Here is a 13,880-nt window from a genome sequence, read left to right as displayed (position 1 = left end):
ACCCGGAAGCAGATTCTAGCCCCTCCTTCTCCACCAGGCTGCTGTCTGCAACAGGCGTGGGTCACGATCTCGCTCTTTTTCTGCCGCCATCTTGGTTCCGCGTTCCCTTTACAGTAAGTTGTGTTTTCGCCGCTACTTTTTATCCACAACCATCCGCCTTTCGTGCAGATTAAGATACCCCGGGGACTGACATCTAAGGAGAGTTGGAGGCTTTATGTGGCCACCGGGCTCCTACTCGACCCTGGGAATTGTGGCTTTGGGTGCCTCCGGACAAAATGGGGTCTGGGATTGGTGTCCTGGCAAAAGGGCCGCGGATCGGACCAGCAGTCCGGGGCTGGCGTGATGGGAGCCGTTGCGGTGTTGAGGGCAGAAGCGGAGTGCGTTTGCTATTGGGAACGGCTTCGTGGGTATCCCTAGGAGGTTAAGGGGTCACGGCCTTGGAAATTCGTCCCCCTAAAATCGTTCTTACTGTGACAAACGAGTGTTTGGGATTTAAGGCACCCTCTTAACCCCTCTTGATTCCCGAAAGTCGGCAGATGGGATTCCTGGAGGTCCCACCCCAGGCAGCGTGAACGTAGGAGAAGAGATGGTTCAAGGTAATGTCTTAAATCTCCCATGGTCGGGAGCCAAACCAGGATCCTCTCTCAGATTGAGAACGCAGTGCTGATTGCTGCCTTTGTGCGATTTTAAGTGTGGAATAAAACGAACCCCTGGGAACTAGTAAGTTCACTCTGCGGAGTGAAGAGGAGCGGTGAAAGAAGGTTATTTGCTTGATTAAAGATATGAGGGTCGCGTCACATTTCTCACCTATTGCCAGCTGCTCCGGGGAGGTTGTCCCCAAACACCCTCATTTTTTTCCTTCGTCCTTCGCGGAGTTTTTAAGAATATCTGACTCTGGGTTGGGCAGCAGAACGGATCCCACCCAATTCAGGCCTCCTTTTTATTCCCTTCAGAAATGCCCGGTGAAGCCACAGAAACCGTCCCTGCTACAGAGCAGGAGCTGCCACAGCCCCAAGCTGAGACAGGTAGGTTCCCCTAACCCTGTTGCCGTTAATTAAGATCGGGAGGTTGACCCTAAGACCATCTTGTGGGTAAAGTGACAAAGGGAATGCACTTACGTCGTTCAGAGTTAACTTACTAAATATGATGAGCTGTAGCTCTGTCAGGGAGTAATATTAACTGCTGTCCTGGAGGTACTCATTAAGGAGTGGGATTTTTTTTCTTTTTCTTTCTTTTTTTTTTTTTTTTAAGTATATTTAAGATTCAAAACTCCCTGGCCTGTTTTGTGGGTGTGGCAGCTGCCTCAAAGGGAGCTCTGTTGTGGAACCCACCTCACAAAGGAAGACTGGGCAGAGCGAGGGAGGGGCTCAGCGATTCTTACCTATTAGAACTGGATGGCACACTGGCAGGCCAAGGAGACCTGAGCATTTGTGAAGTTCCAGCCAGCAAGTGGCAGCAAGGTTTTAGATAGCAGAGCTTGGCAGTGTGCCGTCGTCACATGTCTGAGATGTGTGCTGTGGTAGATGTGTCCTACTGGGACCCGGGGCCCTTTTAGGTCGGTTTACTTGTTTTATGTTGGTGATGAGATGTTTTTAGTGTGCTGAATAGTGCCTGCATCAAGAGCTTGTCTGGGGTCCAGGACTGAAGTAAAGCTTTTCTTTGACTGCTATTCTGGTTAAAATACATCTCTGTAAAACTTGAAAGGGGTAGTGAAAAAATTTTTGTAACGATCTTGCTAAGTTGTACAAAACTAAATGAAGGCAATTGTTAGGCTGTAATCTCTTTTTTTTTTCCTTATGGTAAATTTTTTTTTTTCTTTTTTAACTGCATCTGTCACTTAAGGGCAATTTCTGTCTCCCGGAATTAAAGTGGAGTTGTTTATAGTTGAAAGCTGTAAGGTTCTCCTCCACCTGTCTAATTTCAGCAGCTGAAGGGATTAATACAGCTGCTAGAAAAGAACGAGGAGGGGGGTCCTTGAGCTGGTGAATGAGCTATATGAAATCCTTGAACTACAAAGGGGTTAAGGGAAAACAAAGGACTGCTAGCACTCAAGATCATGTAATTTTAGTGCTAAATAAAACTGTAGACTCTCATTGAACAACTTGCTTTTATAAATATGAAGACTGAAATTCAGATGAATTTAGAATAATCTGGTTTCAAGCTTCAAAAATAACATTGTTTCTTGAGCAGTTCTTCAGCGATGGTATTAAACTCATTCCTGAATAGTTTGAGCTAGCACAGTAGGTTTAATAATATTAAGGGAGTACCAGTGGTAAGCACTCAGATATTTTTCTGAAAATATAATTAAAGAATTATAATACATGAGAAGACTAGTTTAGGAATTGGTGATAGTGTCTAAACCAAGTAATTTGGCCCTTATCCCATCTTGGGGTCCAGTCAGAGGAAAACATTTTAAGTTTCGGATTCTGATTATATTTGAAAGCATTTGCATTTTAATCATAAGACTTTGATCTACCAACTCTCCAGGGAAAGAGCTGCCTGTCTTTTCTGTGGTAGAATATACTTAAGAAAATTGTGGATTTGAATGCTATAAGGCTTTTTGTTTTGTTTTAAATACTCCCTTCAAGGTGTTGAGCATTTGTTGCTCTTTTCTGTCTGTTGAATAGTAAGTGTGGAATTTTCAATCATTCAGAAAATCTTGCTTAGCTAGCTTTAATGCCAGATATTGGTCTATTTTGACAGAATGACATACTTACCCAGATTAAGGGGTCGGGATTTAATGTAACCTCTCCACTGCAATTCTTCTTCCAAAATAGAACCACAGTCTGGTTTAACAAGTTGGGTTACAGTTTCACAATGCAGTCCCTACCCTTGTGACTAAGCTTTCTCCCTGGCAGTCTTAATTCATCTGAGATTGATGTCGGAAGAGCTAACATTACCTGGGAAGGTCTGTAGAAACTATGGAATACAACTCATTTGCAATTGTTTTTTGTTTGTTTGTTTTGGGTAAGTTAACTAGGCTCAGGGAGACTTAAGTGGCTTGATTTAATAGTTTAATATTAAATTCTGAAGAATTTCAACTTTAGGAAAAATTGAATTGTGCCAGACACCCCTTTCCTAAAACTTCATTCTAACATTCTAAGAGTTAGGTTTTTCCTGAGCATATGAAGACCTGTTTTTTCTCATTCAGTTCTGATTCCCCATCATCACCACTCCCTGCCTTCCTTGTTCCAGTTGTCAGTATCTCTTTTAGTTAGTTTATGGTCCTTGGATGAACAGGTTGGAACAGCTGTTCTTCTGGTGGTGATTCTGTGGCCTTTGAAAAAGACTTAGAGTTCACTTGAGGAAGGGAGGGAGGGGTATATTCGTAATAGACTACTAAAGTCATATTTTGGAACGATTGCTATTGCCTGTCACCTTTTCTAATCCTGTATGGTGACTCTCCTCAGATTAAAAATTCCAGTGTTCCTTATGAAATGTGTCATGCCAAATTGGGCTGCATAACTCACCTTTTATTTTTTTTCCTTCCCTTTCCTTTTTATTCCCTTTTTTGCTTTTCTCCTCCAGCTGTGCTTCCTGTGTCTTCAGCCTTAAGTGTCACTGCTGCCTTAGGGCAGCCTGGACCTTCCCTTCCCCCTCCTTGCTCTCTGCCTCCCCAACAGTGTTCTCTGGCAACCCCTAACCAGCCTACCCCATTCCTTTCTCCCTCTACTATTGCCTCAACCCCTTTGGAAGCTCCTTTTCCCCAGTTATCCTCTGGGACAGTCCTGCCTTTGGAAGCAGCCCCTTCCCCCCATGATACCCCAGCTTTCCTACCAAACTTAATAGGGCCTCCCATCTCCCCAGCTGCCTTAGCTCTGGCTTCTCCCATGATAACTACAACTCTGCAAGGTGCCCATTCCTCCTCAGCTCCCTTGACTCTGGTGGCATTGGCTTCCCCCTCAGTTCAGAAGAGCTCTGCTTATCCACCTAACCCCCTTAGTTCCCCTCCCTCAGGTGCTTTGGCTGAGTCAGGATCATTGACACTTCTGTCAGCTCCCATTGCTTCCTCAGAACCAAAGACCTCTCCTGTTCAAGCACCCTCTCAAGTAGTCCCTAATCCAAAAGATACCCCCATTCCTCCATATACAGGCAGTGTTGTTCCTTCCCATCTCGTAACTCCCTTGGCCTCTGTTCAATCTGGAGTAGCCTCATGTGCTCAGACACCACCCACTGCTCCCCTAGCCATCAGTTCCCCTCAGGTCAAAGGCATCCCTATTTCCTCAGCTCTGACTTCTCAAAACTCTGTAAGCCTCAGCCTAAAGGGACCCATTAGTCCACCTGCTGCCTTACCTATTTCAACCCAATCTGTTTCTGTGGCTCCCGATGTCCTCCCAGTTTTCCTCACTTCTCTGGGCTCTCATCTTGTACCTTTACATCAGAGTTGTCTTGGCTCTTCTGTCCAGCCTGTGGGTCAAACAGGCCCTAATGTCCTTTCAGATCCTATAGTGGATACCATTTCTGTAGATCATTCTTCTGTGGGGGCCTCTTACCCTTCTCAGCAATCTCTAGTTTCTCCCCTTCCTTCTAAAAATGAGGTGGTTCCTGCTGCTGTGGCTGCTTTTCCAGTGGGGGCTCCAACTTCCCCTCTGGCTCTATCCGTTGACAGAGGACCCTCTACCACCACTAGTGTGTCCTCCTACAGCCCTTCTGATTCCTCAAATGCAGTTACCTCTTCTTCCTTATCTCCTACAGCATCTCTCAGTCTCAAAGGCTCTTTTAATGCCACTCAGCAGCAGCAGCCTTTGGTGGCCCAGATTCTTCCTGCTTCTTCGGGAAGTCCAGGCTTAAAAGAAGCCCCTGTTTCTTCTGTTGGAATCACCTCACTTGTGACAACTAACCCCTCTACAATTTCTGCAACACCTACCACCTTTGAGGTAGTAAGTGCTACTTGTGTATCTCCTCCAATTTCATCAGGTCCCGTAAGTAGTAAGAACTCAGTTTCTCATACTGCCTTGGCTATGGCAGCTATGGCTCCCAAAGAGCTTCCTACTCCTCACATAACAACCACTCCTGTGTCAGCCCCTGAAGACCCCAAAAGTCTCTCTGCTTCATTATTGGTAAAGGTCCCAACCCCAAAAGATCTCCAGACTGTACCTGGTTCTCCTGGAGGAGCTTCTATTTCACCAGTCCAGGCAGGACTCCCTACCAAGAACGACCCTACTCTATTGTCATTGACCCTGGCAGCCCCGCAAAATACCCCCTCTGCCGAAAGTACATCATCTTTTCTAGAGGCATCTCTTTGTCCTGAAGCCACCTTAGCAAACAAAAGCCTAGCAAAGCCTCTGCCGGTAGTTAGGCCAGCTGCTGCTACTACCACTCATCCTCTGGGTGTTACTTCCCCAGCCTCTATAATCAAGACAGATCCTTATGGAAGCCCAGACCATACTAGTCTGCTTCTCAAAAGTTCTCTTACTACCCCAACTGTAGCTACATTTCCTTTGGAAAGTGCTACCACTTCTGGGGTGGCTCCTACAACTGCCAAAGAAATCTCCCCTCCTGCAACTACAGCCAGCTCTTTTCTAGAAGGAGCTTTTTCCTTAGCTCCTAAAAGCCACCCAGCCAAGAAGGGTACTTCCTCTCTTACTACTTTACCTTTGGTTTCTCCCACCTCTAAAATTTGCTCTGTCGCTCCAGCTATGACTTTACCCCCACAGAATGTTTCTGTTTCTGTTTCTCCAGCTACTGTGGCACTGGCTTCTGAAATTTCCAAATCAGAAAACTTTCCCTCTCTTCCCCCAGCTGGTACTACCCAAGTTGCAAAGACTGTTCACGGTATTTCTCAGATCTCAGTATTGGCACCCATGGCTTCCGTGGCTTCCTCTCCTGAAGGGTGCCCAACTGAGGACTCGAGTGCTTCTCTTACTTCATCTTCCAAAGGAACTTACCTCACTGATTCCCCATCTCCTTTAGGGACTAATGTGTCGCCTCAGACTAAAAGACCTCCAACCAAGAAGGGATCAGCTACTGCTACCTTAACTCTTGCTCCTTCTGTTTCTAAAAGTGTACCTACTATCTCTGATACTCCTGCTGGAAATCGGTCATCTCCTGTTTCTCTAATTGAAGCTTCCTTTCTTCCAGAGGCCAATTTTTCTTTTCAAGTCCCTGAAGGCTTGCTAGCCGAGAAGCATTCCCCCACTCCTCCATCCCCCAAAGGGGCCCCCACTTCCCCAGCTCTGGCCTCTTCCTCCCTTAAAGTGGGGCCAGCAACCCCATCCCCTAAAGAGACTCCTATGCCTCCAGCTATGATTCCTTCCTCCCCAAAAGGACCCCCAGCTACCCCACCTACCAAAGGGACCTCTACTCCCTCAGCTGTGGCTCCTCCATCCCCAAAAGGAGGCCCAGCAACCTCATCCCCTAAAGAGATCCCCAAACCCCCAGCTATGGTTCCATCCTCACCCAAAGGGGCCCCTACTTCCCCAGCTCTGGCCCTTCCTTCCCCCAAAGGAGCCTCAGCAATTTCATCCCCCAAAGAATCCCCAGCTCCCCTACTCACCCAAGGGACCTCAGCAGCTCCATCTCCCAAAGTGGCCCCCACTCCCTCATTAGCTCCTCCCTCTCCCAAAGAGCCCCCGGCAACGCCATTCCCTAAACACACTCTAGCAACCCCAGCCCTCAAAGGGACCCCAGAAATGCCATCTCCCCCCAAAAGAGCCCCAGGAACTCCATCCTCCAAAGGGGTCCCTACTGTCTCAGCTGTGGTTTCTCCTTCCCCCAAAGAATCTTCAATCCCTAAAGAGGCCTCAGAAACTTCATCTCCCAAAAAAGCCCTAGCTACCCCAGGCCCCAAAGGGACCTCTACTCCATCAGCTGTGAGTCCTCCCACCTGTAAAGAGTCCTCAACAACTTCATCCCCCAAAAGAGCCCCAGCAACTCCATCTCCCAAAGAGCCCTCAGCTACCGCAGTCCCCAAAAGAGCCCCAGCAACTCTTTCTCCCGGAGAGCCCTCAGCTACCGCAGCCCCCAAAGGGGCTTCAGCAACCCCATCCCCCAAGGAGTCCTCAGCTACCGCATCCCCCCAAAGAGCCCCAGCAACTCTTTCTCCTGAAGACCCCTCAGCTACCCCAGCCCCCAAAGGGGCTCCAGCCACTCCATCCCCTAAAAGAGCCCCAGCAACTCCTTCCCCCAAAGAGCCCTCAGCTACCCCATCCCCCAAAGGGGTTCCAGCAACCCCATATCCCAAAGGGGCTCCAGCAACCCCAGCCCCCAAAGAGCCCTCAGCTCCCCCGGCCCCCAAAGGGGCTCCAGCAATGCCAGCCCCCAAAGAGCCCTCAGCTACCCCATCCCCCAAAGGGGCTCCAGCAACCCCAGCCCCCAAAAGAGCCCCAGCAACTCCTTCCCCCAAAGAGCCCTCAGCAACGCCAGCCCCCAAAGAGCCCTCAGCTACCCCAGGCCCCAAAGGGGCCCCAGCAACTCCAGCCCCCAAAGAGCCCTCAGCTACCCCATCCCCCAAAGGGGTTCCAGCAACCCCATCCCCCAAAGAGCCCTCAGCTACCCCAGCCCCCAAAGGGGTTCCAGCAACCCCAGCCCCCAAAGGGGCTCCAGCAACCCCAGCCCCCAAAGAGCCCTCAGCTACTCCAGCCCCCAAAGGGGTTCCAGCAACCCCAGTCCCCAAAGGGGCTCCAGCAACCCCAGCCCCCAAAGAGGTTCCAGCAACCCCAGCCCCCAAAGAGCCCTCAGCTACCCCAGCCCCCAAAGGGGCTCCAGCAACCCCAGCCCCCAAAGAGCCCTCAGCTACCCCAGCCCCCAAAGGGGCTCCAGCAACCTCATCCCCCAAAAGAGCCCCAGCAACCCCTTCCCCCAAAGAGCCCTCAGCAACGCCAGCCCCCAAAGAGCCCTCAGCTACCCCAGTCCCCAAAGGGGCCCCAGCAATTCCAGCCCCCAAAGAGCCGTCAGCTACCCCAGTCCCCAAAGGGACTCCAACAACTCCATCCCCCAAAGAGTCCTCAGCTACCCCAGCCCCCAGAGGAGCTCAAGCAACTCTGTCCCCCAAAAGAGCCCCAGCAACCCCATCCACCAAAAAGCCCTTGGCTACGCCAGCCCCCAAAGGGGTCCCAGCAACTCCATCCTCCAAAGAACCCTCAGCTACCCTAGCCCCCAAAGAGCCCTTAGCTACGCCAGACCCCAAAGGGGCCCCAGCAACTCCAGCCCCCAAAGAGCCCTCAGCTACCCCAGTCCCCAAAGGGACTCCAGCCACTCCATCCCCCAAAGAGCCCTCAGCTACCCCAGCCCCCAGAGAAGCTCAAGCAATTCCGTCCCCCAAAAGAGCCCCAGCAACCCCATCCACCAAAGAGCCCTTGGCTACGCCAGCCCCCAAAGGGGTCCCAGCAACTCCATCCCCCAAAGAGCCCTCAGCTACCCCAGCCCCCAAAGGGACTCCAGCAACTCCATCCTCCAAAAAGCTCTCAGCTACCCCAGCTGCCAAAGGGGCCCCAGCAATTCCATCCCCCAAAGAGCCCTCAGCTACCCCAGCCCCCAAAGGGGCTCAAGCAACACCATCCCCCAGAGAGTCCTCAGCTACCCCAGCCCCCAAAGGGACTCCAGCAACTCCATCCCCCAAAAAGCCCTCAGCTACCCCAGCCGCCAAAGGAGCCCCAGCAACTCCATCCCCCAAAGAGCCCTCAGCTACCCCAGCCGCCAAAGGGGCCCCAGCAACTCCATCCCCCAAAGAGCCCTCAGCTACCCCAGCCCCCAAAAGGGCCCCAACAACTTCATCTCCCCCAAAGGTCCCAGGAACCCCATCCTCCAAAGAGGACTCAGCCATCCCATCCCCCAAAGATTCCCCTACTTGTCCAGTTTCCATCACATATCCCTTAGGATCCATTGTCCCTCAAGCATCCAGAGTGCTCCCAATAAAGGAAGGCTCCACGGCCTTTAAAGCAGCACATGTTGCCCCAGCTTCAGAAAGTGCACCAGTCATCTCAGCTCCTGCTCAGAAAGGTCCACCAGCCAAGAAGAGTTCACCACCTGTGTGCCCTGATCCCTCAGCTAAGAATAGTGCTAAAGGACCAATTTCTACTCCAATCCCTCAACTGACAGTCTCCACTCAGAAAAGCACTTCTCCAAAGACTCCAAAAGCCCTCCCTATTTCTCCCTTAAAGGGCAAAGATTCTTTGCATTCTCCGAAGGGTCCCTTGACTCCTCAGCCTAAGTCGGAGACATCTACAAATCTAGCAATAGCTATGTCTGAGAAGGTCCTTCCTAAAGCTGGGTCAGCATCTGTCTGTCCAGAACCCGCCCCATCAGTCTCTCTGCCTCTTGCTTCTTCCCCAGTTCCCCCTCTGCTTCCTAAACAGCAACCTCTGCCGTCCTCACCTGGGCTGGTGCTGGAATCACCCTGTAAGCCCTCAGCCCCTGCTGATGAGGATGAGCTGCCGCCTCTGATTCCCCCGGAACCAATCTCGGGGGGAGTACCTTTCCAGTCGGTCCTCGTCAACATGCCCACCCCCAAACCTGCCGGGGTCCCTGCCCCAACCCCCTCTGCCAAGCAGCCTGTTCTGAAGAACAACAAGGGTATTTGCCTTGGTTTGCCGTGTGCATGGTGTGTCGCCCACACCCCTCCTGGGGGCTACCCACCAATACTAACACTAGGTTGCGCCACTTTCTCCAGAATATCTGCTTGTGTTTGGACATAGAACATAGAATGATAATTTTAAATGCAAAAGCTGTAGGAATCTGGAATGGAATCTTGGTTTTCAACACTTCAGATAGTCCAGTGTATACCATCTTGTATAATGGGATCCAGACTAACCCTGAGTTTGCCATCGTTTACCTAACTGATGTGACTGAAAACCAAGACCTACTAGATCTTAAATTAGCTCTAATTTTTAGCACATCACTAACCTTGTCCCTGGGCCTGGGATTTGCTAAAATATTGGGAAACTATTGAATATTAGAACTATTTAAATTCCTTTAGTAATAACCAGTGCCCAGGGACTTCTTTTCCTAAAAGAGCTATTTTTCCTAGTCTGAAAATGGTGCAGGTGTATGCTTTTTCCCCTCAGTAGTCTATTGGTGCTTGGCCTTTCAATAGAGGAAAACTTAAAATATGTTTGAAAGAAATGGTAGAGGTCACAGGACAATAACTAGTAGAGGTGACTATTGGGACTGTAGGTTGGCATCATTGAGAATCTTTGAGCTATTGATAAGATCAAATTGATAGGGTGAGTGGCTTGAAAATAAGGCTAACTGTGTGTACATAACTGCTTCTGGCCTCCCCCAACCTAGTTTAAAGAATATGGGGAAGTGCCCTTCCTGGTCTGCTGCCTCAGTATGATGTTGTTTTTCATTTCAGTGTACCTGCAGATACCTTGTCTGCCAGAACCTTTCTGGGATGGTTGGACTATTGGATAGGATTTGGCGTTACATAGGTCATTGGTGTTTGCCCATGCCAAGAAGTGAAGACCTTGAGGGAAAGGAAGCAGTTATAGTATATAAACTATTTGGCTGTATCTAGTAATTACCTCTCATTTCTGGGGCTGAGTGTTTAATGGATGTATACACACAAATTCCTGAGTAAGTGGGGGGGCTGTCAAGCTGACGCTATACAAGTCAGTTGATATTACATTTAATTTTGCAAAGTTTAGCATAAGCCAGTGACCTCTAGTCCAGGTAGGCTGTGGTGAAGTGCCTCCTTTTTATAATCTCTGCTGTAAAATAATAAAAATTATTTTTTCATCTTAGGGTCTGGAACAGAATCTGACAGTGATGAATCTGTACCAGAGCTTGAAGAACAAGATTCCACACAGGCAACCACACAACAAGCCCAGGTGGGTGTTCTGTTACACATTGGTATAAGTACTTGGGCCAAAGAAACGATGGAGAGCCAGGGTTGATCAGAAAAGATGGCTTATCTATTTGGAGCAATAAACCTTCATAAAGGGAAACTACGGGGAGATTGTGGAATCCAAGTCTTACATTCCAGCTTACTGTTATTTTAGCTGGCGGCAGCAGCTGAAATTGATGAAGAACCAGTCAGTAAAGCAAAACAGAGCCGGAGTGAAAAGAAGGCACGGAAGGTAAGATTTTAGGATTAAAGCTTCTGAAGAAGGGAGGAACTGTAGTGGAACTCTTGGTGGTAGTAGAATCATGTTTAGTTAAAATAACAGAAATTACTATGGCAAAAAAAACACAGAAGTCCTTGAAACCAGTTGTATATTCCTTTTTTAAAAAAAAAATTTTTTGTTTATTTGTTTACTTAGGAAAGGAGAAAGAGAGGGAGAGAAACATCACTGTGTGGTTGCCTCTCACTCGCGCCCCCAACTGGGGACCTAACGTGCAACCTAGTCGTGTGCCCTGACTGGTGTATATTCTTATATAACCTTTTCTTAACCTAGAAAACTGCTTTGTTTTGGATGTGGTATTATTAAGGTCCTTAACTTCCTGAAGCAGCTTCTAAAAATGCTGAAACTGCCTTGACTGGTGTGACTCAGTTCGGCATTGTCCTACTTATAAAACATACATATCTGGTGTGGGTGCAGCCCCCAGTCATGGCACGTACAAGAGGCAACCAGTTGATGTTTCTCTCTGTCTTTTTCTCCCTTTCTTCCCCTCTTTCTAAAAATAAATAAATAAAATCTTTTAAAAAATAAAATAAAGTTGAAAAGCTGATGTTCTTTTCTGTTCTTTAGGCTATGTCCAAACTGGGTCTTCGACAGGTTACAGGGGTTACTAGGGTCACTATCCGGAAATCTAAGAATATCCTCTTTGTCATCACAAAACCAGATGTCTACAAGAGCCCAGCTTCAGATACCTACATAGTGTTTGGGGAAGCCAAGGTAAGGAAAGTTTTCACAGGAGTTGCTCTAGAACAGGGTTTGTCAATCTCAGCACAGTTGACATTTGGGGTCAGTAATTCCTTGCTGTGGGAGGGCTGCCCTGTACATTATAGATGTTTAGCAGTATCATCTCTAGTTGTAATAACCCCAAAAATCACCAAATATTTGATAGATATCCCCTGGGAGACAAAGTAACCCCCCTCCCCCAAGGTGAGAATCACTGCTTTAAACCTAAGATACTTCTACCGTGATAATATAATTTGAGTGAGGGCAAGCAATTTAAACTATATAGTATGTTAATCTGAAGTGAGCTTAGAGTAAAAGTTTGGAAAAGATATAAATTATTTATTTCATTTACTACTGACAGATCTACTCACATGAAACTCTTCTGCTCTACAGATCGAGGATTTATCTCAGCAAGCACAGCTAGCAGCTGCTGAGAAATTCAAAGTCCAAGGTGAAGCTGTCTCAAACATTCAAGAAAACACACAGACTCCAACTGTACAAGAGGAAAGTGAAGAGGAAGAGGTACACAAGGAAATCTTTTGTACTTTTAATCTTCAGATAGTATTATGTTTGTATTGATGGGTAGATTCTATATTGTTTTAGTTTCATGAATCTCACTGATTGAAATAGTTTTTGAGTTAGATTAAGAACTAGATTCAAAGGACTACTGACTCCAACAAACTATAGTGAAGTTGTTCTGTCTTTACTTTATTACATGGACAATATTTTCCCTCTCTTAGGTTGATGAAACTGGTGTGGAAGTTAAGGACATAGAATTAGTCATGTCACAAGCAAATGTGTCAAGAGCAAAGGCAGTCCGAGCCCTGAAGAATAACAGTAATGATATTGTAAATGCTATTATGGTAAGTGCCCAGTCTTTTATTCCTCGGTTCTCTGTGACCTGACCAGGTGACTTTATTTTCTATGCTTATTAGCAGTCAATTATGAAGCCTCATTCCAAACCCTATTCTGAGTTACCTTAAGTTTTAGTGACCTGAATTCTCTCAGTTTGCCTGTACCTCTGATTATCTCTTTTCTCTTACAGGAATTAACAATGTAACCATCTAAAAAGAAGGACTCTTTTTTTTTGGTGTTTCAAAAGAGTTACTGCAGCTTTGTTTGAAATTTGTACTGTTTCTATCATTAATAAAGTTATGGCTTCTTGTGGAATGAACTCAGTTGGTACTTGATCTCTCTCTCTCCTCCCTCTGCCCCCCAAAAGCATGAACACTAGAAATGAGATTACATTTATTACTCTTAAGACCTCAGTTTCAGTTAAAAAGATTCAATGCCACAGGTTGATTACCCCTTAAAATCCCAGCCTTTTCTTATAAGAAGGAAGATATTATACTAGGCTATCTGTTAGGACCTTCTTGTTTTCAGAAAATACAATTTCATTGTAAAGTTTCATGTTTCCAGTTTCTTTCCCAGGTATTAACTGTTAGCAAAGGCTGATTTTTTATTTAATAATTAGCCCCTTCTCTAATTTACAATCTTTCTGAATACATTGGGCCTCATCTTTCCTCTGTGAGAGGTAGTTCACATTGGTTACATTTTGACTGCAGGAGCTTGGTAGAGGGTTGGAGAGTACATAATGGGTGTAAACGAAAAGACAGCACTCTGTATAACGTGAAGAAGACTATTTTGAACTATTACAATGCAAAAGCTCTGCTCTTAGAAATTTTAATTTACAAGGTAAATTATGATTAGGGTAGTCATAATTGTGCTAGGGCAATGAATGTAAACCAGAACTGTACCAGGCAAATGGGTACGTACAATTAGCCAGTTTATGATAAATACACATAGTGCTATAGAAATCCTAAGAAGAGTAGTTTCTGAGTTTGGGTTGTTAGAATATAGTCTGGAGGAAAGCAGAGGACTAAAATTTGGTAATAGGGAGGCTACAAGTAACTTAGAAGCAAGAATTCTAAAATGAGTGAGTGATACTATGCCTAAAAGGAATGTTAGAATGAAAATAAGTAAAATTAACATCATGGAAGTCTCTTGGAAATAAAGTTTATAGACATTTTTATTACTGAATTCAGTCCTCTGTTCCTATGAAAGAGTATTGTTTTAGCAGTGTGAGTAAAAGCTGAG

The 13,880-nt window shown here is 46.9% G+C and overlaps 1 protein-coding gene across 1 annotated transcript; it reads left to right on the top strand.

Annotated features, from left to right (window-relative positions):
* NACA (nascent polypeptide associated complex subunit alpha) lies at positions 1–12,961 on the top strand. The gene is made up of 9 exons (XM_090275140.1): positions 1–113; positions 954–1,025; positions 3,529–9,513; positions 10,684–10,769; positions 10,941–11,018; positions 11,631–11,777; positions 12,177–12,305; positions 12,524–12,646; positions 12,829–12,961. Exons 2-9 carry the CDS (start codon positions 956–958, stop codon positions 12,841–12,843), a joined length of 6,633 nt encoding a protein of 2,210 aa, XP_090131266.1. The 5' UTR covers positions 1–113; positions 954–955; the 3' UTR covers positions 12,844–12,961.
* Positions 12,962–13,880: the final 919 nt, after the last annotated feature.

The sequence above is a fragment of the Furipterus horrens genome, unplaced genomic scaffold, assembly GCF_987537825.1.
Source record: "Furipterus horrens unplaced genomic scaffold, mFurHor1.1.pri manual_scaffold_4, whole genome shotgun sequence".
In the NCBI taxonomy this organism is placed as follows: Eukaryota; Metazoa; Chordata; class Mammalia; order Chiroptera; family Furipteridae; genus Furipterus; species Furipterus horrens.
This window is presented reverse-complemented; position numbering and strand designations above follow the sequence as displayed.

What these genes read in the sequence shown, in the direction of transcription:
- NACA (XM_090275140.1), top strand. Translation starts at nt 956, where the DNA reads ATGCCCGGTGAAGCCACAGAAACCGTCCCTGCTACAGAGCAGGAGCTG. An exon ending in ACAGCCCCAAGCTGAGACAG is followed by an intron (nt 1,026 to 3,528) that starts GTAGGTTCCCCT and finishes TTTCTCCTCCAG; the next exon opens with CTGTGCTTCCTGTGTCTTCA. An exon ending in AGGAAAGTGAAGAGGAAGAG is followed by an intron (nt 12,306 to 12,523) that starts GTACACAAGGAA and finishes TCCCTCTCTTAG; the next exon opens with GTTGATGAAACTGGTGTGGA.